Source organism: Mesocricetus auratus, unplaced genomic scaffold (genome assembly GCF_017639785.1).
Source record: "Mesocricetus auratus isolate SY011 unplaced genomic scaffold, BCM_Maur_2.0 Super-Scaffold_100004, whole genome shotgun sequence".
Taxonomy (NCBI): domain Eukaryota; kingdom Metazoa; phylum Chordata; class Mammalia; order Rodentia; family Cricetidae; genus Mesocricetus; species Mesocricetus auratus.
The window spans coordinates 96812585-96839039 of record NW_024429189.1 but is presented as its reverse complement, the minus strand read 5'-3'; the positions used below and the strand labels follow the sequence as shown (position 1 = coordinate 96839039).

Below are 26455 nucleotides of genomic sequence, written 5' to 3'. Positions count from 1 at the left end.
TTGGCTACATAGTGAGTTGGAGGTGAGCATGAGATACAGGAGACTCTGTTTCAAAATAAATAGAGAAAGAAGAACAGTGAAAGGAAATGGGAATAATGGGAAGGGGGCTGGGGAGATGCTTAAAGCGCTTGTCATGTAAATGTAAGGACTTCAGAGCCCCAGAACCCACATAGATGTTGGGTAGACATGACATTGCTAAGAAGGCAGGGACAGGGTACACATAACAAGGTGGCTAGCTAGCCTAGCCATATGGATGAGCCCTGGGTTCAGTTGAGAGGTCCTGCCTCAGTAAGTTGGAGAATGATCAAGGAAGACTCCAAGGAAGACATCAATCATGGTCCTCCATATGCACAGGTATGCATGTGCTCCCACACATGCATTTTGCATGGATACCCTGCAAAAATGGACTCTGCTTCAGTTGCTCAGGCTAGTATTCTCCATGCACTAGGTACCTAGACTCCAAGATGATGGTTCCCAAGGATTCTGCCTCTTGGTACTCATGTGCTTAAGCAGGCTCCTCTCATAATGTGTTTCTGCTGGTCTACATGGCCAATTAAAATATAACAAAAATGACATCACATAGCTTCTGCATTTTAGGTCACAAAAGCACTGTGGCCTCTGCCTTGTTCTTTTTTCTGACTCATTACACAGGGGAAGCCAGGTGCCATTAAAAACCAGCGCCTAGGACTGACGAGGTACTAAAACAGCTGGTAAATTGTGTGCTTTATAAGCATGAGGAACCAACAAAGAAAGCCAGGCATGGTGCCATATGCTTGCAATCCCAGAGATGGCAAGAAGGGAAGCAGAGATGGAGGATCCCTGGGGCTTGCGGGTCATTGCATGGCTCCCTGGCCAGTGGGAGATCCTGTCTCGAACAGAAGGTAAAAAGTACATGAGGAATGACATGAGGCTGTACACTGACTTCCTTACGCACTCCATACATATGCACCCATACATGAACACACACACACACACCCATCAGGCATGCTTCCTTGACAATGACTACCAAAGGCATTGCTGTTTGATATTTTCTTCCACATAACTTAAAATCAGGAGCAGGTGAGCTAGCTCAATGGGCAAAAGGCTCTTGCTGCCAACCTGATTTGATCCTAGGAACCTACATGATAGGCGAGGACCAACTCTCCTCACACCTCTGTAAGTGCACCATGGGCGAGGACCAACTCTCCTCACACCTCTGTAAGTGCACCATGGCACACAGGAGCAACTCCCCCCCCCCACACACACACAATCCAAATGAGTAAATACAAGTAAACTTTTAAAAAATCAACTTACTGTTTTCTTTGGCTTCATACTAGGCCATAGTATCTAAGCTGTCATAGAGTGAGGCAATCGCTATGTTTTCATTCACACATAGACAATTTGAAAAAAAAAAAAAAAAAAAAGAACGTTCTTTCTCCTGGATACATTCTTGGGAGCCACAGTGACCACGGGAATGGAGGATCTAGGAGGTAGATACGATGAGTCATCTTGTCTCCCGAGCGAGATGACTAGAAGGTGCCCAACACTCCTCCCTACCGGAAGTTCCCTTCTCCAGGGGTATTGTTCTCTCCCCATTCTTCCCCATTCTCTCCGGGCTTGGCTGCCTTTCAAGTGGGAACTTGACCACCCTCTGTCAGCTTCTCAACCTGACTGAGAGGCAGGGAAGCCTGAAGGAGCTTTTGATCACAGCAGGCCTCTGATTACCATGGATGAATATGCTAATGAGACATCAACTCTGAGCTCCACCCTCCTCCTCCCAGGGCCAGCTTAGCTTGAACTCGGCCAGGGATGGTTTCAAGAACCACCGAGTGGAACAGATGACAGGAGGGGCAGGTCTTGCAGAACAATCCCATCACCCCTGTCCTTCACTCCTATGCTGAGGCTGGGAGGCTCTCAGACAGCGGGGAGAAAGCAGAGAGGAGAGAAGTGGGCGCTGGGAAAGTGCAGAAAGCCCAGGCCGCTGAATGGGCTTTTCCATGCAAAAGCTCTTGCTGGGCTTGGGGCTTCTAACCTGGTCCAGAGGAAACTGATGGTGGCCTCCGTTTCCCTTCCTACCCCAGTCCCCTTGACAAATGTCATGAGTCAGTCCGGAGTCCTATTTATCCCCTCCTCCTGCTCATCTCCTGAGAACCAAACCTGGAAGTCTTCCCTAAGCCCTAGGCCACACTTCATATGCTGGGCCTGCCCTCCCATTGGGAGACAGAGCACAGAGATTGCGGAAGGGGAAAGAACGCAGGTTCCTCTAGGGGACATGGATCAGTATCAGGTGATCGGGTGTGAGGCATAGAGAAACGGAGCTGCCTCACATGCCCAAGATGATCTCACTTAGCCTAGCTCTATTCCTCCTGAGGCAGCCTACAGTAGCACCCAACCCTCCACCCTGCTCAGGCTCACAGGCTTCTGGATAGCAGCATTGAGGAGTTAACATTTCCATTATCAGGAACTACCACAGAACAATATTAACGACAGTCTCAGCCCCCATCAGACCATGGTTGGCCAATAGAATGGGAAAACCCCTGCTAGGCACATCCCATCTGCTTCTTACCTGGGAAGTCTCCAATTTAATCTCAGTCATGCCTCAGCTGGCTAAGTGAGGAGATTGAGATAAAATGGAAAAAGATTTTGCTGAAAAGAATCTAGATTTTGTATGTGCATGACACAGAATAATACAAGGATTGTGCTGGGCAGAAGGACAGAAAGCCAAAGAAAACGGAAATGCTAGACCGTGTCTCCCTTCCCTGGCTGTGCTCACTGCTCCTGTACCTGTGACTGCAGTAGGTGATCAACACCTGTTAGATAGAACCGCAAGCCGCAAAGGGAGAAACCTAGGGAGGAGGAAGGAAATTTTTTTTCTTTTCTCCCCTTGGGAGAAGCTGCTGTTCTTGTAATAGAAAACAAACCACAGTTAAAGAACAGAAACAAACAGAGACATACTGGAACAATGCACAAAGTACCCAGTGATCTGAGAGGCCCCATGGCCATGGTCTGGGAACAGGCATGGTAGCTATGGGCAGCACTAAGTGTCCTCTGCTTAGAACAAAGGACAGAGATGAAGTCCAATGTCTCTGGGTGTGTGCTCTCCAGAGAGGAGTTGTTCAAGACAACTATTAGTGAGTAGAAAGAAACTTGGAGATGTCTACTGATACATAGTCTTTATCTAAAAGAAAGATGGAAGGAAAGGAGGATAGAGTCCCTGAATCCTGGAGAGACATGGATTTCATTTATGTACTCCTAGACGTAGAGACCTCCCTGTGGTAAAAACCTAAATGTCAACAGCTTATTGGATTGACTCGAGGGACTTCTTGAGTGGAGTGGGACAAAGACAAGAAGTCAACCTAGCAAGCTACCACTGTAGGCAGCCAAGTTCAAGTCTATAGGGAACTATGAGAAGACATGGGATGGGTACTTGAGACTACCCCACCTGAGAACTGGGTCAGGGACTCAGTGTGTTAGGCACTGCCACCTTTTAAGCCACTGCTTCCTCCACCAGAATCATTTTATCTTATTTATGTGTATTTGCATGTACACATGTGTAGGTGTGCCCAAAGAGGCCAGAAGTTACCAATTCTCTCAGAGCTGGAATTACAGGCATTTGTGAGCTGCCTGATGTGGGGACTGCAAATCCCATCTCTACTACTGACATATCTTCCCAGCTCCTACTGCTGTTTTGTTTGTTTTTTCTGTTCTCCTGGCTGCCCATGTGTACTTGCCGGCAGAACAAGCTCTGGCCTCCTAAGCAAGTCTTCAAGCATTAGGAAGCAGATGCTGGCTGAGGTAGACCTTTGCCAACCAAGGGTACTAAAAAGGTAAGCCTTGGTTCCAGCTGTCTGTCAGCCACCCAGAAGCATCGGGTATGAAGGAAACAAGCAGAACTTTAGTCCCTGGAGCCCAAGGGCAACTCGGCAGATTCTGGGTTTATGATAAATGCAGTGGAGCACTGGTCTACACAGGATGTGTACTGCTGAGCCCATAGTTCAGTGACATTTCATTCTCTTAGCATCATAGGAAACAGAGCAAGTTCCTCTTTCAGCTAAATGCTGCTGAGTGACAAAACAGTCACTCTAGTCATTTCTGTAAGAATCCAAAACAGCCAGGTGGTGGTGGCACACGCCTTTAATCCCAGCACTCAGGAGGCAGAGGCAGGCAGATCTCTATGAATTTGAGGTCAGATAGTCCACAGAGCTAGTTCTAGGCCAGCCAATGTGACACAAAGAAACCCTACCTCAAAAAGCAAAAATAAAAATAATCCAGAATAAACAACACATTCCCACAGTTTCTCAGAAAGAGAATTTCTGAGAATTTCCATTGCAAACACAATGTCAAAATACTTTCATGTCTGGGGGTGTGGAGGTAGTAGAGAACTCATTTCTATTCTAGAGAACCCAGACTTGGAAGCCTTCATGCCAGTGTTCCCCACCATGGCCCACCTTCTCTTCTCACACAGGCCCAGGATTAAAGGAAACTTTCTGTGACACCAGGAAGAGCTGAGTTTGCACAAATACTCTTTGGACAGAAGAGTCCTGCCTTATAGCAAGCTTTGGTAGGCCTAGGCTTTCCCGAGCACTGTGTTGGCACTTTGAGGTCAAATGAACATGGACAACTTGACCTTCATAGCCTGGACCACTGAGCTGTACTCCAGAGCACACAGGGATGCTGGTTGGCATGATAAGGCAACAGAGTGTCTGGTTGCTATTACTCAGCCCACCCAGAAGGTCCCTGGAGATGTTCCCTTGCAAGGCTGAATAAGATGCCCCAGGGCTTTTCTCTGGCATCCAGAACTCTCTAGTAGACAAAGCCCATGTTGCAGTCTCTGTCTCTATTCCAAACCTCTCATGCTTGATCACATACTTACTATAAATAGCAATTTAACAATAACCACCTGCATCTCCTTACAAGGTGCCCCTGGGGGCTTCTGCCTTCCGGTCTCCTGCCAAATGTTAAGCCTGGCCTACCTGACAGCCCAAGGTTCTGAGCAGCAGCACTTGAGCCTGATTCATCTTCAAGTCTGAGGTGCTGAGTTAAAGGGACACACCCTAAAGTCATCAGCATTGGAAGCAGGCTCTGCTGACCACCCTCTACCTCATCAGAAGGTGAAAGAAACAAAAACCGCATGCCTCCCGTATCTCATTGCTTGTCTCGGATATGCCTCAAGTTCTTCTGCTCAATGCAGCCGTTCTCTTCCCTATCCTGCATGGCTGCAGAAGTTCCATGTCTTCCATACCCTCCCTACCTTCAAGCATCCCACTGGTGCCCAAGCTCTCCCTTAGGCATTCTCTGTGCCCAAGAACTGACAGTGATCACCATGCTGTGCCTCCCTCCAGCCAAGACCTCTTGGCCTAGCCCCGCCCAGTCCCTCATGTGCTCAGGACCTAGCCATGATGCATATCATGGAAGATGAAAGCAGGGACACACAGGGGCACACCCACCTCACTGGTACCCACCGAGGAAGGCCTGGTAGCTAAGGGCATCTGCCCAGAACCTGTGTGTGCATGAATCTGCTGAAGAGGAGGTTTGGGCCAGTGGAGGCCTCAGAGCCCCCCTTCTACAGCTCAGGACAGCTTTAGTGGCCCCTGTCTACACGGCAGGCAGGGGGAAGAAAACTCTCACACGTGTGCCCTAGTGCCCCCCCACCTCTTTTATTTCCACCTACTGACTACTCACCCCGTTTTTCTTCTGCCTACCCTCTCACCACCCACCCACAGGCCTGCCTGCCAGCCAGGTTCCAGGATGAGGAGCAGCTATTAATTATTAAAGCAAACAAAAGCATTTCCTAGCAGGGAGGCTAGCCTACAGCTGCTTACAGGAAAGACATCCCCAGCTGCCTCTCTTCTCTAAGGCCTTACTCCAATGCAGTGACTGCCTGGTAGGATGGGCAGTCCTGCGTCTCCCAGGACGACAGCAGGAATAGGGCTGCCTTGGCCCCCTCTCCCCCGTCTAGGAAACACACCAGAAGGAGAAACGTGCTACCCTTGTGCTAAGCCCACAGTCAAGACTTGTCTGAAGAGGGGGGTGGGGAATGGGTTGGGGCCAGGTCTCAGAGAGGAATTTCTATTGGTCCAGGTCAGGGGCAGTCACAGCAATGACTAGGGGTCTTTGAGAAGACATCCCTGTTAGGGAGCACCCCCCTCTCTGGGAGAGGAAGCCTTCTCTACCAGCCTCCCCTCCCCTTCCTGTGAGCTGGGTAGTCCTCTTCTTTCCCTACCTCCTATACTCAGAATCATCTTCATGTTAGCAGAGCCCCCCTCACTGATCTCGGCAAGCCTTCCAGACCTTTTCCTCCTCATCTGCTGTCTTCAAAGTCTAAACTGTAAAATTGGAGAGGGTAGCTGAAGGATGTAGGGCAGTTGCTGGAACATACTGAGGTGAAGAGTGCCTGACGGGGAAGGCTTTTAGAGCCAGCTAGGTGGACTACTTCAGCCTGTGGGTGCTGTTGAAAGAAGGGCAAATGAGCTGCCATCTTTGCCCTATGGGACAACGTCAGCTGGCAGGGCCAGAAACACAGGGACAGGCAGAAGACAGCAGAGCATGGCCTGGAGTAAGAATCATTAGGAAACATTAGGAACTGCTCTCCTGGGCAAGGTGGTGAAGCATAAACAGAGCCAGATGCCGAGGTGGAGTCTGGTCCCCAAGGCTCTACTCAATGGCTGTGTAAGTCTAAGGGCTTGAGGACTGTTTGGAGAGAAAGCAGGTAGGGCAGCCTTGCTGCCTCTCCAACATCACAGGCTATTATCATCACAGAGGCTAGGAAAGAAAGCTGGGCAGACTGTGATGAGCCCTAATGCCAACTGTCTGGGAAATGGGATGTGCCAGTGACAGCAGCCCGCGGTAACCATCCTCAACACTACAATCGTCTGGGCAAGGTGGGAGGACACAGGACACAGAGAGAGGAGTGTGTACAGCAGGGAAGACAGTTTGGGGGAAGTGGTGAGTCAGGGTGCAGGAGCAGGAGTCTTGAGTTATCCTCCAAGTCAAGGAGGAATGGGGTCTAGGGCCCAGGAGTTTGTTTTTTTGTTGTTGTTGTTTTTGTTTTTTTTTGTTTTGTTTTGTTTTGTTTTTGTTTTTCGAGACAGGGTTTCTCTGTATTGTTTTGGAGACTGTCCTGGAACTCGCTCTGTAGACCAGGCTGGCCTCGAACTCACAGAGATCCGATTGCCTGTGCCTCCCAAGTGCTAGCTGGGATTAAAGGTGTGCGCCACCAGCCCCCAGCTTAGGAGTTTAATCGTTAAAAGTGGCATCTGAGGACACTGGGACTGAGACTAGGCATCCGTCTAATTGTTAAAAGTGGCATCTGAGGACACTGGGACTGAGAGAGGCATCCATACACTTTGAAAATCAGGTGGTTGTGGATGAAGGCTAGGAAGGCACAGATCATCCACACCGAGCAACCTTGCAGGAGAATGAAGCCAGGCTGGGGATGGAGACGATGGGGAAGATGAGGGTGGATGTTTCTTGTCATGTTTTGGGATGGGAAGACCTGAGCAGAGGTCTGACTGACTGAGGGAGAAGATATACACAGGAGAAATGACAAACATTGTGGAGAGAAATGAGAACCAAGAATTCTTCCCCTCTCGAAGTGAGAAGAGAATAACCCACATTTGAAAACTCCCACTCTGTGTCCTGGAGTGGAGCTTTCCAGATGGGGGTGAAGGAAGCTGAGGCCTGAAGAAGTCCTCTTCAAACTTCAGAAGGTTTTGGGCTTCAGCTACGTGGCTTTGGGGACTCAGGGTAGACAGCACTGTGGCGGGGAGGGAGGTGTTGAAAGTGTCATTCCCAGGTTCCTTGCCCCTTCGCCCATCCTCAGGGTACCATCTCTGTTACCCCTGCCTCCCTCTCGTCTAGCCTGCTGGCCCTGGGCAGGCAGAGAACAAAGTCTGAAAGAAAAGGAACTTCCACTCAAACATACTCGACGATACAACCTCTCACAACTACTTCACCTTAAAGAAACAGCCAAACCCAACAGAAAAGGAGGCACACAGAGCTATAAGCATAGCACAGGACAACATTAAAGGGGGAACGGGAAGGAAACAGAGTATCACACCAATAGCAGTTGTGTTAAACAACTGATCTGTGTTTCTATAATCTCTAAATGTACTGGATTTGGCTCATCTGCAATATCCTTTCCTGTCCTGGAGAGATCACTCAACAGAAAGCCCAGAGCTCTCCCTGAAGGGTGTGAAGAAGACAGGTGTGCAAAACACTGCATCCCTTTGTCCACAAAACACTCCGTGTCTACTACTGGGTGAGGCTGGAGTGCAGTACAGTGATACCTGAACAAGTTTGGATAAGTGACTGGGAGCGGTGTGCCAGCACCGGTCTGCTCTAACAACTTCTAATCAATATCCTTCGGAGGATGGGTAGCAACTAAGCTTCCCGGAGACCCAGTGCCCACCCTACCCTAGCTGTCTGCAGAGACGATCCCTACACAGTGCCAGGCACTATGAGCTCCCGATCAGATGCATAGCTTCCAGTCCATGTTGTATGAGTGGAGGAAGTGTTACAGGAGGGCTGCAGTGACTGGGTTAACCAGCCTTCAAAGTTCCCATCCAAATCTGGAGTCCATTCCTTCCCAAGGTCTCCTGCCTAAAGCCCTATGCCTCCCCCTGGAAAGTAACCAGAGTAGATTCTGCTAATTTCCAAGCGCTTCCTGACTCCCTCAGGATCTACCCAAAACCACTCGACAGAGGAGTCCGGGCCCCATTCTCAACCCCAATCAATTCTGCAAGGCCAACTGCCCACTGGTTTAGCCACACTTCAGCCCCACCCACATCTCTGGCCCTGCACACCACCATGCCACAACACTGAGGAGCATAGAAAAGAAAAAAAGGAGGCAGAGTTTCTTGCCTTTCTTGTCGGGTAGCCGCGGAACTGAACAAGCGGAACAGTAGAGACTGCCCAGGAAGAAGGGGCTGGACATCTCCAGACGTTAGTAACTGTGTCAAGGCTCAAGGTGTGCAGGCAGATGTAGCACCTCCTCCAGAGCCCTGGACACGAGTAACCTCGTCCCATATTCTCCGAAGAAGTCAGACTCAGGGTGAACAGGAGACTTCTTCGGGACGGTCGTGTTAGGATTCCCTTTATCCCTTGCTCCAGTAGCTAAGGCATGCTGGACGAAGGCGACACGAAGCAGTCCAACCAGAGTGCTAGGTCGGGTGGGGCTCTTACCTCTGTGCCGCGGTGCTGGAGTCCAGGATGCCAGAGCTCTGCATCCAGGAGCGCACGGAGCCCAGGCTGGAGGGCAGCAGCGGCTCCTCTTTCAGGTGGAGCCCACCGCGGGGCAGAGCGTCCTGTGCGGGGAACATAAGGACCCGCAGTCCGTGGGCGCCCCCCACTGCCAGGGATAGCTTCCCGCCGAGGCTGTGGGCGTCGCAGCTCAGCCCGACCCGACGGCACCAGGAGCCTCCAGGAGCGCAGCGCTACACGGAGTCCCGGAGCCTCAGTGCACGCTCGCCTCTCGGGTGCTCTCCCAGTGAAAGCGGGTCCCCGGGCGCCGACGCTGTCCCCTCCCCTCCCGGGGCACGGGGCGGGGAGATGGAGGGATTCCCCGGCGGCCTGAGGACCGGTGAGCAGACTGAGAGCGGAGCCCGCACCCGCTCCGCACGGAGGCGCCCCAGAGGCGCGCTCTGGCGGCTGCCCAGCGCCGCGGTCGTCGGAGGGGGGGGCGAGCGCCCCGCGAGCTGCCCGCCCTCCCCCCTGGCCTCCCCCCGCCCGCCCGCGGCGCCCGCGCGGGGCGCTGATTACCATCCGAGAGGGGGAGGCTGCGGCCGTAGAGCTCGGCGACGGCGACGGTGGCGGCAGGGGCGGCAGCAACAGCAGCAGACGCGCGTCCCGGGGAAGAGCCGGGCCGGCGCCGGGCCAGTAGACGCAGCCGCCGCCAGGCCCCCGAGTACCGCGGCGCCCCGGGCCTGCCGCTGCCCCGGGTGGCAGCACCTGCAGCAGGAGCAGCAGCAGACCGGCCGACTCCCCCCGGGGCCCGGTCCCCGGGCTTCCCCGCCGCGGCCGCCGCCGCCCGCCGCTCCCCGGGGCCTGGCCGCGGGCCCTGGCCATCCCGCCGCCGCCGCCGCTCCCTGGGGAGCGGGAGCCGAAGGGAGGGAGCACGGACAGGAGGAGGGCTGTCGCAAGCGGGTGGGCCCAGGGGACTCGGGGCCAGGGGAGGCGGGGGCGGGGCGCGAGGCCGGCCGAGGGGCGGCCAGGGACGTGACATCATCGGGGGAGGAGCGGCCGGGCTGGGGCCGCGGCGGCGGGGCGGACCCTGGAGAGTCGGTAGCCGGGCTGGGGGCCATGGCCTGCCAGACGCGGCGGGAGGGCGCCGGGAAGCTGGCCCGGGCCGGGGCAGGGGAAGACAGGTCAGGCTGGGAACTGTGCGGCGAGGGAGCCCACCCAGGCAGTTCAGCTCATCACACCGCGCTCGGGAACCACCACCGCATCCAGGTCGCCACCAGAAGAAGCTCCAGTGTCTTTTTGATCCCATCTGCTTCCCCCGAGTATATGCCGCCCTCTCCTCGACCAAGGCTTCATTCCGGGAGTCGTTGCTCATTTGGTACCTTCTGGCATTTCACAGGCCTTCCCTCAGTGAACCTGACCTCGACTTAACCTCTGCGGTTTAGTGCTCAAGAGTCTCTCAGTGTGTGGTAGGTAGTGGAGCCCCAGGACAGCTGAGCTACATTAATCCTGCACTTCTCTTCCTTATTCCTGCCCTCAGATGACCTAAACTCAAGTTTACCTTCCCAACGGCGCTTTTGAGAAACCTCTTGACTTCTGATGGCAAGTTGGCCGTGTACGACTCGGGCTTAGGGTTAAGAGCCCAGCTCACCTCCTTTTTCCCCAGCCTTCTTTCTGATTTCATGCATCTTTTATTTCTGCCTTTGACCTTGTGTATAGCCCTTTCTGTGTCCTGCAGGCTGCCAGCAAACCCTGGATCGAATCCGGCAGTTTCCTGAAGAAAGGCAAAGGGATAGGATGGTGGCCTTGCCCTTGCCGCGCGATCTCAGATCTCCATCTCTCTCCCCAGAGTTCCTCCTCTTCTCCTGACCTTTGTTTTTCACCATCCCTTCTCCTTTATGCCCAGTTTTTCATCACCTGTCACCTCTGAAAGAGCATGAAGGGACACTGCCCATCCCACCCAGACTTCTCAAGGTCTCAGTTTTTACCCCGGGTGGAATTATCAAAAGTGGCTCTCTAAAAATGAATCCTTTTCCCAATCAGCCTCTGCATCCCTTTAGCTGACTCCAAAACTCGCCCCTCGTAGTATGGCTCCAGGATCTGGAGCACTGGCATTGGTAGCTTGTTAGAAATGCAGGCTTGAGGGCCCTCCCAGACCTGTCCAGTGAGAGCCTGCCTCAGAGAACATGGTTGCTGGGATCACACTACTCTGGCTAAGACTTCCCATTCTTAAAAATCCCTTCCCCTTTCCCCCACCTCCTACAACCTCGGCCCCTCCCATTTCTGCCGAGGTTCACAGGAGTTCTCCCCTAAGGATGCTTGGCCAGTCTCAGCCACTGCTCCTGGAGGCTCACAGCCTGACTCCTCCCTGCTCCGGCTCTGCTTTGATTCCTAGGTCGCTAAGGACTTCTGGTTTCTCTGACCTTGCAGTATCTACTCCCCACATCTCCTTCTCCCACCTATCCGATGAAGAAGCTCCACAGGCGAGAAGTTTGATGACAATCTGGATGATGTCTCCTACCTCTGAGGATGCTGGATTGCTCTGTCTGTCTGTCTCCCTCCCTCTCTCTTTCATTCTCTCCTCTCCTCCTTCCCCTCCTCTCCCTCCCCCCCTTTTTTTTCCTTCAAGGGTTCATGTGTTTTCCACAGTGTCTGAGGCTGTCACTGAGAAGATCACATCCTAGCCTGGGCTTCTGTCTTCTTTTTGTCTGTGCTCATCATCAACCAGGGAAATTAGAGCTGGGTTGGACCATGGGGCCTGAGGGGGCACAAGAGTCCTCAGCACAAGTGGCTCTGCTCCTTGGCCACAGTGGCACAGTTCAGTTCCCACATGCCCATCCTTCACAAGCCAGTGCACGCCCTTGTGTCCACATCACCCGTCCTGCTGCCCACAGGCTTTGGAGCGGGGCAGGGGTCATCTCTGTTACCTTTCTCTTCCACCTACAGCTACCACTTGGCCAGATCTTCCACACCCTCCCTTCTGCCCCATCACCCACAGAGAATAGCTCCAATAGTAACACATTTCAACACTAGAGTCCATCCTTGGCTTGAAGGAGATACATTCCCTGCCCTGCTGGCAGCTTCCTCATCTGTCTCCATCCTCCTGCGGGTTTTTTTTATTTTATTTTATTTTTTGGTTTTTACGAGACAGGGTTTCTCTGTATTGTTTTCAAGGATGTCGGTCCAGCCCAGCCTCGAACTCACAGCGATCCGCCTGCCTCTGCCTCCCGAGTGCTGGGATTAAAGGCATGTGCCACCACCGCCCGGCTCCTCCTGCGGGTTTTAAAGTGTTGCTTGATCTGGAGTAGATGTAACCTTCTTAGGAAAAGCTCAATATCTCTGGTGGCTCCTCACACTTAGGGACTGTCTAGGAACATTCCTGGCTGATCCAGTTTCTCTCACCTATCTTCTTGCTGTGTCAGTCTTGCTAGCCTGACACCAAGACCTCTCCATTGCCTGAACTCTTTAACATACTCTGGACTGTCCCTTGGCTCTTGAACTTAGGCACTGGTTTTCATTTCAAGGCACAGAGGAGTCCCTGTGCCTTTTTTGTGTTGCATTGTGACCCTGAAGAATAGGTTTGAAGGACAAGTGCTCAGAAATGACCTGGGGGAGTAGAGGAATCAGTTGGCCTAGGAAAGCAGCATTGGGAGATAACTGTGGTGGTGGGGACTCCTGGTTTGTATGGTTTCTACTCTACCTTAACTAACCCATGGAATAGAAAGGAACCAGCCAGGATGGTGTTTGAAACTTAGTAGACCCCGCAGCCTCAGTGAAGGCTTCTGGGTTAGAGCTTCTGAACCAAGAAGCAAGGGTTGTGGGGGACTCAGGGCATCTCCTAGACACGTTAGAGTCATCCTTGGGATCAGAGCGGAGTGTCTCTTCTTAAATCCAGCCACAGCTCTTCTTCTTGGAATGAGATTTTGTTTTGCATAATTTGTCTTGTTTGGGGGAGAGATTTTCTCCTTTCTACATATTGTGGCTGCTCCACAGACAAGAATTTAATGTTTCTGGAGGTATGGTAACAGACTGAGGAGCCTTGATTTGAGCCTATGGAATAGGCCATAGCATCCTTTGGCCCAGACAAGGTCTCACTTTTGGGACCGTTAGGCCAAATTCTCTTACCTCACCTTTTTGTTTCATGAACAGTCATGTTCAGAAAGATTCTTGTCATGTGTGCAGTGCTAGAGAATAAGTGGAAAAATCGAGCCTAGCTGTGCCCTCCTGAAGTTCACAGTGCTGGATGCATGAACATCCAGCATTATTCCAGAGTATGGTGGACTTTCACAGAAGCAGGGATGGGTAATGGGACAAGCACAAAAGGTCCCAAGCCTGGGAAGAGAGATAGGTGTATCAACCAGAAGGGTGAGCCTGTGGAACTGGATGACTGACTACACTTGCTTCAAAGGTGGAAGATGCTAGCACCTGGTACCATGCTGGTCCCTCACATCGTAGGAGCTTAGAGTTCGTTTTCTTTCTGTTAAGTCTGGTCTTGAGATATTACTTTTTTAAACACCTCGGCCCAGTGCAAACTGTGGGAAACAGATTCAAAATCGTTTTTTAAGCTAACTCATGCTCGGGTAGTCTGTGTATTGTACTACAGTGCCCCCTAGAGTCCCCAGTGTTAGGTTGCTGTTTGGATCCACTTCCTAAGTCACCTGATAATTAGAAAATAATACCTAAGTTAAAGCATGCACTAATTGTGGCTTCTCCCATGAAGTGGAGAAAAGGGTCACTTCAGAAAGTCGCCTGGAGGTTATGTTTCAGCTCCCAGTCTTCCTTGCTGTTGACTCCTGAAGTCTCCTCAGTTGCTTCAAGAAACACAAACAAGCACATCATAACAACTTGTCTTGCCTGGGGATCTATTCTGTCCCTGGCTGACCAGGCATCAAGGCTGAATCATTCAGTCCTAAATAATAAAGCAATGGGAGTCACAATGTTGAACCCTTTGGTGAAAAACCTTAGCTCCCATTTCCAACCTCTGGGCTGAAACAAAGGCAGATGTATGCCCTCGTTATTCTAAGCTGTCCACATGCCTACCGATCACCAAGAATCTCAGAGACAGCCAGTCCTGCCCTCACTGGGAAAGAGGAAGTGACTGCTTCCCTCATGTTCCGATGAATATTCACTCCATGCTATTTGCAGAGCCATGCTGTCCCTTTGGTTTATCCCCCAGCTTGGAGACGCCAGAGTCTATAGCCTTCTAACCTGACACTGGAATGGAAGCCACACTGTGTCTGGGGGACTGCTTCTCAACTGTCTACAGGCAGGGTCAAAAACTTCTTTTTTTTTTTTTTTTTTTTTGGTTTTTCGAGACAGGGTTTCTCTGTGGCTTTGGAGGCTGTCCTGGAACTCGCTTGGTAGTCCAGGCTGGTCTCGAACTCACAGAGATTCGCCTGCCTCTGCCTCCCGAGTGCTGGAATTAAAGGCGTGCGCCACCAACGCCCGGCATGTATTTACATTTTAAGATGTGTGTCGGGGTACTTACAAATCAGTTAACTCAGGATGCAAATATCAAACCATGCATTTCCTTTTCTTGTTTGTTTTTTTTTTTTTTTGAGATAGTCTCTCTAACTTGTAGCCTTGGCTGTCCTAGAACTCACTATGTAGACCAGGTTGACCTCAAGCTCACAGAGATCTTTCTGCCTCTGCCTCTGTACTGCTGGGATCAAAGGTGTGCACCATCAGACCCGACTACTTCCTTACCTTTTGAAGGAAAAAAGTGTGTGTGTGTTCTTTTGTCTGTTGCTGGGGAGGAGTAACAGGAAAGGAAGTTCCCCCTCCCTGGAAGTGGGGGATGGGCAGTATAGAGTATAGGGTGAACAGGAAAAGCTGCTCTTCTCCTCTGGGTGAAGTAGAGAGGGTGTAGCAGAGACTGGTTCTTCATGGAGCTTTTATAAGCTCTCTTCAAAGCCCTTCGAGAATTCATTGTGACATATCCATGGTTATTTATATATATTATATATTCATAATTGTATGTTCTTTTAAAGGACCCGATCCCTCCAATTTATAAACTCTAGCTCTACCCCCCACACTAAATCTTCTGATGGGACCTGGAGTTAAATAGGAACAGTTTACAGTAAGAGACGATAAAAATGTAAATTAGCCAAGCATGGTGACACATGCCATTGATCCCAGCACCAGCGAGGCAGAAGTCAGTGGATTTCTGTGAGTTCAAGGCCAGCATGGTTTACATAGGTACAGGATAGACAAAACTATGTAGAGAGACCCTGTCTCAAAAGAAATCCATAACAAAGCAAAACAAACAACAAAAGCTAAATTAAGTGAGGAGGCCTCTGCAGAGGTCAAACAGGGAAGAGAACCTCGGGCAGTGTGAAAACCCGGTGCAGACTGACTTCAGCCTGGACCAGACTTCAGAGAGTCTGATGCCAATCAGTTCATCGTCAGCATATTTAAAACACTGTAAAATCTGGGAAAGGTTTCCAGACAACAAGCAGTCCAGTTCCAGGTGCACAATGAAGCTTAAGCTGTGACTGCACAGAGACTCCTTTACAAGGTACACGTTACCACGAGAGGGGCGTCTATAGCTAAGAGACCTAGAATCTAGTGCGGTCTCTGACTGAGATAGCAGAGGTCAATAGGCCATGAAGTACTTGTGACATCAACCCTAAAGATGGGTAATAGTCTAGGGATAGTCTGGGTAGTCTAGGCAATAGTCTGGGATAGTCATTCTGGGGAATTGGGGTGAGGTCTATCCCTTCAGATAGCAAAAAGGTCACCAGGTCATTAACAACCTCCACTCTCAGCTTTCTGGATGGGGTACAGATATTTGATTTTCTCTCCTCCATTGAGATGTCCCTGTGTGATTAGCATTCCTGGTTCTCTTAGTGCTTCTCTGTGAGTACAAGGACCTCTGTACCCCCAACAATTAAGTAAGATATGCCACTTACTGTTCTGTAGCTTTTGAAGAGGAGGATTTTTGTCTTTTCCTTCCTTCCTTCCTTCCTTCCTTCCTTCCTTCCTTCCTTCCTTCCTTCCTTCCTTGCTTCCTCCCTCCCTCTTTCCCTCTCTTCCTTCCTCCCTCCCTCCCTTCCTCCCTCCCTCCCTCCCTCCCTCCCTCCCTCCCTCCCTCCCTCCCTCCCTTCCTTCCTTCCTTCCTTCCTTCCTTCCTTCTCTTCTGCATCCATAGTACACACAAGTGTCTGGAAAGTAAATATCTGTAGAATCCAGACTTGTGTAGGGTGCAGAGGTCATGCCCAATTGAATGTGTGAGGTCACCTAGGTTACCACAGAGAGATCAGCTTATTCAGCTACCACCTGCCACCTAGTCCCACTCCATCCCATCCCTAGAAAGGAAGCAAGGTCTCCGTCACCCTAGGCTTCATGGCCACTTGTAGGTGATTGTTTGCTCTTTTGTTTTCTCTGTGTAGCTCTAGCTGTCCTGGAACACTCTCCCTACAAACTATGCTGGCCTCAAACTCAGGGAGATCTGCCTGTCTCTGCCTCCTGAGCGCTAGGACTAAAGGTGTGAGCCATCGCCCAGCTAGATGAGCAAGTCTTTTTACTGACATGTGGATGGTAAGTGTTATGGGATAGCCACCAGAGAAGACTACTTGGATACGGGTTTAAACCAATAGAAAGTCTTTATTTGTAGGCTGGTGACTACACTAGGTGTTCAGGATCCTAGTGTAACACTTTGCCTCTCTCAGGGTGAGCTTTTGAGCATAAAAAAATATGTCCTGGGTTAGCAGGAATAGTAAGTCAGAAGCAGAACTACAGAAGCCCAAAAGCAAGATTAGTACATTTAGAGGCTTTCCCAGACCTGACTTTGATGAATTGGGTCTTTGTTTTCATTTTGGCAGGTGGTGCTGTCTACATGCTAAGTTTTATGGCCTGAATGTTACTTCCATCATGGAGTCAGTTGTACTAAGGTCTGGGGCCTACTAAGGTCTGAAGCCTATTATCAATGCATGATCATCTTATAATATGGTCTTATGTTCATACTCTTTAAGCTTAAAATACTTTGCTTTAAATTATGGCATAACCCCAAAAGGTGGTGGTAGGGCTGAGATGGATCATTGGTAAAGATATTTGCTTCCAAGACCAACTCCTGAGTTCAATCACTAGGATTCATACTGTAGAAGGAAAGAACTGATTCATGCATGTTGTCCTCTAACCTCTACATGTACACCTTGGGATGCATGCTTGTGCACAAACACACACATGCACATACACACATACTAAACAAATGTTAAAAATATGGTATAATCTACTTTATGAGCCAGGGTCTCATGTAGCCCAGGCAAATGCCAAGCTTGGGATGCAGCCAAGAATGGCGTTTCATTCCTGAGCCTCCGGCAGGCCTTTCATGTGCTGAAATTATGGGCATGCCCTACCATGCCATTTTGTGTTGTCGGGGATCAAACTCAGGGCTTCCTGAATGCTAGGCAAGCACTATACTCCTGAATCTGTTTTTATGTGTGGTTAACTGACAAAATATTCACTCAGAATATGTGAGGCCCAGGGTTCCACCTGCAATGCCATAAAACAAAACAAAAAGACTGGGTTTTCAAAAAATAAGCTCAATGCCTTTATCTGTATAATTATAACATGTCTTCCCCCAGAGCCATACCAAGTTTGAGGTTTGCCTGGAATACGTGAGACCCTGGCTCATAAAATAAGTTACACCATAATCTTTTTTAAACACTTGTTTAATGTGTGTGCATGTGCACTCACACTCTCACATGCATTTAAGAAATCAATAGACATTAGTATTATTTCATTTATTTTTAAATGTCTTCTCTCCTGCCCCTATGAAATGAGTATTAAATTACTGGAATGATCTTTGCCACTGCCTTTCTATTATTGGCTGCCATGGCCCTCTCCTCATCACGTTCCTCTTCACGCTCTGTCCCTTACTCCTCCTTCTGCACTTCCTCTCTTGCCATAGGAACCCTCAGATGTCCACATCTCCTGTGTCAGAGTGAACACTAAGCAACTTTAGACTGCCTGGACCAGTGGTTCCTTTGCATGTAGTACCTAGTGCCTGTTTTGCCTCTCCTTCATCTCCAAGTATGAGACTTAAGATTGGCATGGAGTAGCTGGGCGGTGGTGGCGCACGCCTCTAATCCCAGCACTCGGGAGGCAGAGGCAGGTGGATCTCTGTGAGTTCGAGGCCAGCCTGGTCTACAGAGCGAGCTCCAGGACAGTCTCCAAAAGAATACAGAGAAACCCTGTCTCGAAAAAGATTGGCATGGAGTGGCTGAAATCACAGTGTGAGGTCTATCCTACATAGATTTTAAAAGGGGAGAAAAGAAATTTAGCCATCATTTATTTTTAGGTTAAAGCAATAGTGGGTATATCTCCCTTGAAATCATGTAGGTGTTACAGTATTGAATTGAGCCAATTCAACACTGATGATATTTCATATGTGGGCAGAATTTTATCAAGGAGAAAATAATTAGTGGGAAATAGTTATCTAAATAACATCTCATATGGATTTAGACCTAATATCTAGGAAGTGCAATGATCACCTTTTTTTTAACTGTCAAAGCTGGTTGAGAGCTGTTCCTTAGGGGTTGCTTGGACTTGAGTAGCCTCTAGCTCTTCTAGCCTCCTTTTTACCAGTGATTCCATTGATGTGAGGATAAGGCAAAGGCCTTGCTTGACTATGGCATCCCTTGGGAGCAGGCAGGAGGGTTTTCCTCTGAACTCTTTGTAGTTGGGACACAGAACTCACTGGAGATCTCCATGGCCTCCTTGAACAAGAGAACAGGAGAGTTCTCACAGTTACACAACATCTGAGAGATACCCCACAATCTCCTGGGACCTAGTTGACTTTGGAGATCAAGGGAGAAAATAGTCTCCCTTTTAATCCTCCTGACCACAAAAGTATTGATGCTAAGTGTGATTATTGAACATCCAGAAGGTCAGGTACACCAGCCAGGTACTCTTAACTGCTGTGCAATATAAAATGGAACTTGGGTAAATACCAAACACTCAAATCAAAATTTTTGAGACAGGGTTTTCTTTGTTTCTGGTGTTGGTTTATTTTTTTTGCTTGTATTTTGTGTCTTTGGCTGTTCTGGAACTCAATCTGTAGACCAGGATGGCCTGGAACTCAGAGATCCACCTCCCTCTGCCTCCCAAGTGCTGGGATTAAAGGCATGAACCACCACACCTGGCTCTACATTTTTGTAGTAATTGCAATTGTTACTGAGAGTAGATCAGTAAGCAGAAGTGTGACAACATGTATTAAACTTTGACCTTTTAAACACTTTATGTAATTTGTTCAGAACTTTGTGGTGGTGCACACCTTTAATCCCCGCACTAGGGAGGTAGAGGCAGGAGGATCTCTAAATTCGAGGCTAGCCTGGTCTACAAAGTGACAGGACAGCCAGAGCTATACAGAGAAACCCTGCCTCAAAAAAATTGTTTTCCTGTTTTCCATTCTGAAAAAATAAATCAAGCATCATCTTCTATATGACATAAAACATTAACAAATCAACAATCAAGTCTGTCTGATACCATGTCAGCTTTAGCTTGGAAGATAGTGCTGTGTAACACCACTTTAATAAAAGAAAAGTGAATCCAAACTGCATACATGATAAATGACTATTAACTGTACTCAGACTGTTAAATTATGGAGCATGCTTAGTTACCAGGTTAATCTTATAAAAAGCACAGGCAGTCTTTATAACTACATAGTGATCTACTATAACTGCTTTTGGTTTTGAGTGAGTATAAGTAGCAGATAGAGCTGTATATTACAAGATAAATAACAGTCACAACACCTTTGCTTTGACTGTCTTTTTATATAAATTTTTATTTAAATTATAAACAATCTTATTTTACATATCAATCCCAGTTCCCTCGCCCTCCCATCCTCCCATGCCCCTCACGGACCCCCCATCCCATCCCCCATCCACTCCCCAGGGAGGATGAGGCCTCCTATGGAGGATCATCCAAGTCTGTCAAGTACTTTGACTGTCTTATTCTCTTTTCTTCCTGTCACAGAATCAGGGAGCCAACATGACTCAGGAAGGAAGTCTAGGAGGACAACTGAGACAAACTTGCATGGTCTGATATTCCATCTCCAGAGCTAACTTCTAAGAGAGCTCACACGCACACGACAGTTTAATGTAAATACAAAAGGCATTCGCTCCTCTATCACACTGCATTCAGTAGTTTACACTGGACAGAGACTTGCTTTTGAGTCTAGTGGCCACTGGCTAGACCCGTTGCACCCGTCCTCCCTAGAACTAGTATAGTTTGTCTAGATGAGTTTGTCATCTCCTGGGCTGCACTTTGGGAACAGGGATTGATAAGAAACAGGAAACGCTTTCCCTTTTGCGCTGAGGACATTTACTCTGTGCCACTGTATGTTGCCATGTAACTTGCTTTTGTTTGAAGGAGCTCACAGTTAAGAGATTACTTTGAGTCTCAGAAGATTTTGGACTTTCAAATAGTGTTGGGATGATCAAAGTCTATGGCAATTTTTGAAATTGAACTCAATGTATTTTACACTATGAGATGACCAAGAACTATGGTGACAAGAAGTGGAGGAAGGGCTGGAGAGCTGGCTCAGAGGTTAAGAGCACTGCCTGTTCTTCCAGAGGTTTTGAGTTCAATTCCCAGCACCCACATGGTGGCTCACAACCATCTGTAATGAGATCTGGTGCCCTTTTCTGGTGTACAAGCATACATTCAGGTGGAACACTATATATAATAAATAAATAAATCTTTAAAAAAAAGAAGTGGAGGAAGGGTTGTAGCTTAAAAGTGATGTTTAGGTGTCAAGTTGACAAGGAGTGAACTTGTGATGATTAATATTGTTTGTCAATAGGATCTAAAGCTAATTTGTAATAGAGTTGATATATATATCACTTTAATTCATTGAAAAACATGATCCAACATTTGGTCAATGTAATTATGAGAAAAATAATAAATATGTTTTTCGAGACAGGGGTTTCTCTGTGTAACAGTCCTGGCTGTCCTGGAATTAGCTTTGTATGCAGGGCTGGCCTCGAACTCAAGAGATTCACCTGCCTCTGCCTCCCAGACGTATGCCATCACGTCCAGCTGAGAATAAATGATATTTTAAGATATGCATCACAAGCCGGGCGTTGGTGGCGCAGGCCTTTAATCCCAGCACTTGGGAGGCAGAGGCAGGCGGATCTCTGTAAGTTCGAGAGCAGCCTGGACTACCAAGCGAGTTCCAAGATAGCCTCCAAAGCCACCGAGAAACCCTGTCTCGAAAAAAAAAAAAAAAAGATATGCATCACAAATGAAATGTGTCGTGCAATAATTAGTGACGAAGTTCAAGCCTATAACAACTGTTTAGACCAAAGAATAAGATCCTGTAGTAAAAACAAAGCAGAAACGTAAAACAGAGACTTCATAAATATCCGGTAACTGAATAAAAGGAGAAAACAAACACATCTATCATAGCATAACAGAAACATGCACAGACTCTTTAGGATTCTCAACTTGTATCTCAGGTCTTCGCTGGATAAATAGCCATATAATTTTTAGTATTGCTTTGAAGTTTCAAAAGAAATAAAATCTGATAACTGAAAACAGACAGACAAACCGGCTGTGTGTCCCGTGACCCTACATTAACAGAAGGACAGAAGATAAAATGAATCCGCACACCCTTCCGACTGGTAGGGGAGAAAGACCCGCCAAGCTGGACCAGGCTGGCAGGAAGTCCAGCTCCCACAGTCGCGCTCGCTTCCGGCGTCACTTCCTGCGCGACTCCCTCCGCAGAAGATGGCAGCGCTGAGCAATGTCCGCTGGCTGACCCGAGTGAGGCCCGGGACGTGTTGGCAGAGGGTGGGCGGGAGAGCACAGGGTTTGTCCGGAGTTTCCAAAAGACGGCAAGGCCGGCGCGGTGTAAGGGGTGTAGGGTGTCCCAGATCTAACCTTGTGTCTGTCGCAGGCGGTGGTCGCCGCTCGGAACCCCGGGGCTTGGAGAGGTCTCCGAACATCGGCAGCGGCTCACGCCGCTTCGCAGAGCCAGGTACGCTTGAGTCCGGCTTCGCTCACCCCATCCTTGTCGCCTCCTTGCCCGCTCCCCAGAGTGTCCCCTGTCTCTCTCTGCCCCTGCTCTATCTCTGCTGGCCCTACTCACAGGCAGAAGATGTGAAGGTTGAGGGTGCCTTTCCTGTGACCATGTTGCCGGGAGACGGCGTGGGTCCAGAGCTCATGCATGCTGTCAAGGAAGTGTTCAAGGTGAGTAGCCTGTGGTGGGGGATGGGTGGTCGAGCCGCCTGCAGGAATGATGGGTTGAGCTGGAATGTTGAGACCACCTGACCTGGTGCTGTGCTTGGCCTGATTGATCCCTGAAGGCTGCTGCTGTCCCAGTGGAATTCAAGGAGCACCACCTGAGCGAGGTGCAGAATATGGCTTCTGAGGAGAAGTTGGAGCAGCTGCTGAGTTCCATGAAGGAGAACAAAGTTGCTATCATTGGTTTGTATGTCTCTGTCATTTAAAGTCAAATGAGCAGTGTTCATAAATCTCTCTCTCTCTCTCTCTCTCTCTCTCTCTCTCTCTCTCTCTCTCTCTCTCTCTCTCTCTCTCTCTCTCTCTCTCTCTCTCTCTCTCTCCCTCTCTCTCTCCCTCCCTCCCTCCCTCCCTCCCTCCCTCCCTCCCTCCCTCCTAACCAGGCTGCTGACTTTCCTGCTTTCTCTTCGGCGACCTGCTCTGTGCTCTGCTCATGACCAGCTCTGCTAGTTGTCACACACATGTCCTGCTTTGACTTATGCTCCTCCCTCTACCCAAAATGGCTTTTCCTCTGATGTCGCCTATCAAAATACTCACTCATACTCATTTTCTCTGGTTGCCATTGGATAGTACAATTTTGTGGTGGATGTAAATAGAATAAATGTACTCTCAGTTCTGAGACTACAGTCCCTCTGAAAGCATAGAGTGAGAATTCTTCTTTTCCTGGTGTTCTTTGATTTATAAACACAATTCTCTTTTTACAATTCCTTTATCTCTTTTTGATTTACCATTGGATTTAGCCCTACCCCCAATCCAGGACAATTTTATCACAATACTCCTAATTCTATCTGAAAAAGTGTTTCTCCAAATAAGATCACATTTACAGCCCCCCCCACCACCCCAATAAATCATGTTTATGATTTCTTGGTGTAAGGGCATAGGCCTGTCAGTTTGGGGATCACTGTTCAGCCCTCTGTACTCACTTAACTAAGGAACTGACTATAGTGCCAGCTTTTCTGTAACATTTCCTATCATCAGAGAGGTTTCTTCCTCTGTGCTCCTATGCTTGTTGTTAATACCATTCCTTACCTACTTGTGTTCCCTAATGTATTGCTTGTCGCGGGCAGGAGTTGTATGGTTTTGTATCCCTATTGCCTTACATAAATATTAGATTTTCAGTAAGTAGTAGCTGGGGAAATATGAAGTCAGTAGACACAGGAGCATAAGGAAAGCCATGGATTCCCCTAGCGTTGCTTTTCAGCTTGTTAGTAAACCCAGGTTCTTTGACTAAAAACAATGGTTCTTAGGTCATTTTGAAATTTCAACATAAATAAAGTTACTAAAACTAAAGTATTACACTTTTTTTTCCATTTTAATTACATTATTCATTCTCCTTGACTCTTGCTAGGGGCAATAGAGGGTGAGGAATTTGGGAGTGGGAGATAGGAGACTGGGTTGTGTGAAGTCAGTGGGAGATTGGACCCTGGTCTCTGCTTGACCTTTGTCTAACCCTACTTCTCCCACACTTCGTTTCCACAGGAAAGATCTATACGCCAATGGAGTACAAGGGCGAACTAGCTTCCTATGATATGCAGCTGAGGTAGGTGAATGGGTAGGTAGGCTTGGGTCAAAGGGTACTGGACACTTGGGACAGAGCTGATGGCTGTCTACCCTCAGGCGTAAGTTGGACTTGTTTGCCAACGTAGTCCATGTGAAGTCGCTGCCTGGGTACGTGACTCGGCATAACAATCTGGACCTGGTAATCATTCGAGAACAGACAGAAGGGGAATATAGCTCTCTGGAACATGAGGTAAGGCCCAGAAAATGGGGAGGGCAAGGAGGAGGTGTGAGGAAGCGGCGTCCTTGCCTGCTTTTCAAATGTTATCAGTCATTTTTCTCTCACCCAGAGTGCAAAGGGAGTCATTGAGTGTCTGAAGATTGTCACTCGAACCAAGTCTCAGAGGATTGCAAAGTTTGCATTTGACTATGCCACCAAAAAAGGGCGGAGCAAGGTCACAGCTGTCCATAAGGCCAATATCATGTAAGGCATGGCTTTTGTGGGTTGTGTTCCTGGAGAGGTATCCCTTGAACTCTCTCAACTGGTTTTTGTCTTTGATCCCTGAACAGGAAACTTGGGGATGGGTTGTTCTTGCAGTGCTGTGAGGAAGTTGCTGAACTGTACCCCAAAATCAAATTTGAGACAATGATCATAGATAATTGCTGCATGCAGGTGAGGTTCTTTGTGAGTTCCCAGAGGGCCGGCGGGGAGTGGAAATCTGTTTTGTTGTTGGAACTCTTCTCTTCGTTCTCATCTCATGCCTAGCTGGTGCAGAATCCTTACCAGTTTGATGTGCTTGTGATGCCCAATCTTTATGGGAACATTATTGACAATCTGGCTGCTGGCCTTGTTGGAGGAGCTGGTGTGGTCCCTGGTGAGAGCTACAGTGCAGAGTATGCAGTTTTTGAGACGGTGAGCAAGATTATTTTTCCCCTGGGCATGGTGTTGCATGTCTTTTATCCCAGCACTTGGGGAGGCAGAGCCAGGCAGATTTCTAAGTGAACTTCAAGGCCAGCCTGGTCTATTTAGGTTCAGTATAGCCAGAGCTATGTAGGGTCTCAAAAATACAACCACCTGGGTGTTGGTGGTGCACACCTTTGATCCCAGCACTTGGGAGGCAGAGGCGGGCGGATCTCTGAGTTCGAAGCCAGCCTGGTCTACAGAGCGAGTTCCAGGACAGGCTCCAAAACAATACAGAGAAACCCTATCTTGAAAAACCAAAACCAAACAAAAAACCCGTACCCAGCCGTCTCTCGCCTCAGGTAGTTCTGCTGTATTCTTCCCCTCCAAGCACATTTGTAAATGACCATGGCTGCTTCCTCTCCCACTCCCTACACCTCCCCTCCCGTGCCTTGCCTTTGCAGACCTCCACCTTCGCATGTGCCTGTCCTTCAAGTGACTCTGGTTTGATTTTTCCCACAGGGTGCTCGGCACCCGTTTGCCCAGGCAGTGGGCAGGAATATAGCCAATCCCACGGCCATGCTGCTGTCAGCTTCCAACATGCTTCGGCATCTCAAGTAGGTTACAGGAAGCTGAAATGGGGAGGAGGGTGGGTGTTGGAAGGGGTGTTGAGGGTGGATTCTGAGTCCTCCTGTCTGTGTTGACAGTCTTGAATACCACTCCAACATGATTGCAGATGCAGTGAAGAAGGTGATTAAGCTTGGCAAGGTGAGTGCAGTAAAGTTTCAAGGGCTCAGCACGTTCAATGGGGAACTTGAGGGGCACTTTCCCTCCAGGTCCCCACATAGCTGCTGTCATCTCATGGTCATTCTTCCTTTCTTGGGTGTTTCATCCTCTTGGTCTCCTTTGTCTTAGTTCCATCTGCTGTTCCTTTTCCTGCACCATCCATTGCCTTTCTTGGGCCATCTGAATGCAGACTTTGCAGCTTTGTCCAGGGGTGAATTGCAGGCAGGATTAGGTGCCTGTCTTTCTTCCCCCTGGTCTTTTCCTGCAAGGTAACCTCATCCTTCGGTATGCACCTTCCCTTCCCACTGCCTCTCATCCTCCTGTCTGCCCAAGAGGTCCTTGTTCCTCCTTCCATTCTTGCCGCATTCTCTTTTCTTGGTCTCCATCTTAGGATCATATAGCCCCATCTTTTTCATGGGCTCTCTTTTCTTCCCCATGGCTATTGCTGATGGTGGCTGTAGGTACGGACTCGAGACATGGGAGGCTACAGCACAACAACTGACTTCATCAAGTCTGTCATCGGCCATCTGCACCCCCATGGGGGCTAGAGCCCTAACTCCCTCCAACTCCTAAGGACATCCCACCAGTTCAATGGACCAAGGAAGAAAAACATCTAGCAGTAGACCCTAATTGTTTTTCTGGCAGAGGCTAGGTTGTCCTGGGGGCTGGTATAGGGCACCTACACAGGGTGGGTGTTTGGGACTGGGTCCAGACCACAGGATGATGACAGCTTTTCCCTACAGGTTCGAACCTCAGATATGGGTGGTTATGCCACTTGTCATGACTTCACTGAAGCTGTCACTGCTGCCCTGTCATAAATCCTACATGTGCACATGTAAAATATTCAATAAAACAACATACACTCCT

At 49.0% G+C, this 26455-nt stretch overlaps 2 protein-coding genes across 6 annotated transcripts in view; one reads left to right on the top strand and one right to left on the bottom strand.

The window, feature by feature from the left end:
• Ebf4 (EBF family member 4) overlaps positions 1-9850 on the bottom strand; it is a 70043-nt gene extending 60193 nt beyond the window's left edge. For 3 of the 4 annotated variants that reach the window (XR_005877412.1, XM_021226335.2, XM_040746289.1), the window contains exon 1: positions 9163-9314. Coding sequence is in view for 3 of the 4 variants with exons in the window: in XM_021226335.2 (XP_021081994.2) it covers positions 9163-9299 (137 nt within the window). In the remaining variant the exon portion in view is untranslated. Of the gene's footprint in view, positions 1-9162; positions 9315-9738 lie in introns of those variants that run through there. The other variant, XM_040746288.1, reaches the window with a different exon arrangement.
• Positions 9851-21784: 11934 nt separating this feature from the next.
• Idh3b (isocitrate dehydrogenase (NAD(+)) 3 non-catalytic subunit beta) lies at positions 21785-26455 on the top strand. Of its 2 annotated transcripts, none has more exons than XM_013112376.3 (12): positions 21785-21927; positions 22061-22141; positions 22255-22353; positions 22470-22590; positions 23884-23944; positions 24022-24154; positions 24252-24385; positions 24472-24574; positions 24668-24814; positions 25325-25419; positions 25510-25570; positions 26332-26455. In XM_013112376.3, exons 1-12 carry the CDS (start codon positions 21892-21894, stop codon positions 26404-26406), a joined length of 1146 nt encoding a protein of 381 aa, XP_012967830.1. In that variant the 5' UTR covers positions 21785-21891; the 3' UTR covers positions 26407-26455. The 2 variants fall into 2 exon arrangements, with proteins under 2 accessions (XP_012967830.1, XP_005068673.1); XM_005068616.4 differs by having other exon boundaries at positions 21786-21927; positions 26050-26455.

Excerpts from the sequence above, each read along its gene's own strand:
- Idh3b (XM_005068616.4), top strand. The coding sequence starts at position 21,892 with ATGGCAGCGCTGAGCAATGTCCGCTGGCTGACCCGA. Across the intron at positions 24,155-24,251 it reads ATAGCTCTCTGGAACATGAG|AGTGCAAAGGGAGTCATTGA; the intron begins GTAAGGCCCAGA and ends TCTCTCACCCAG. Across the intron at positions 24,386-24,471 it reads GTCCATAAGGCCAATATCAT|GAAACTTGGGGATGGGTTGT; the intron begins GTAAGGCATGGC and ends ATCCCTGAACAG.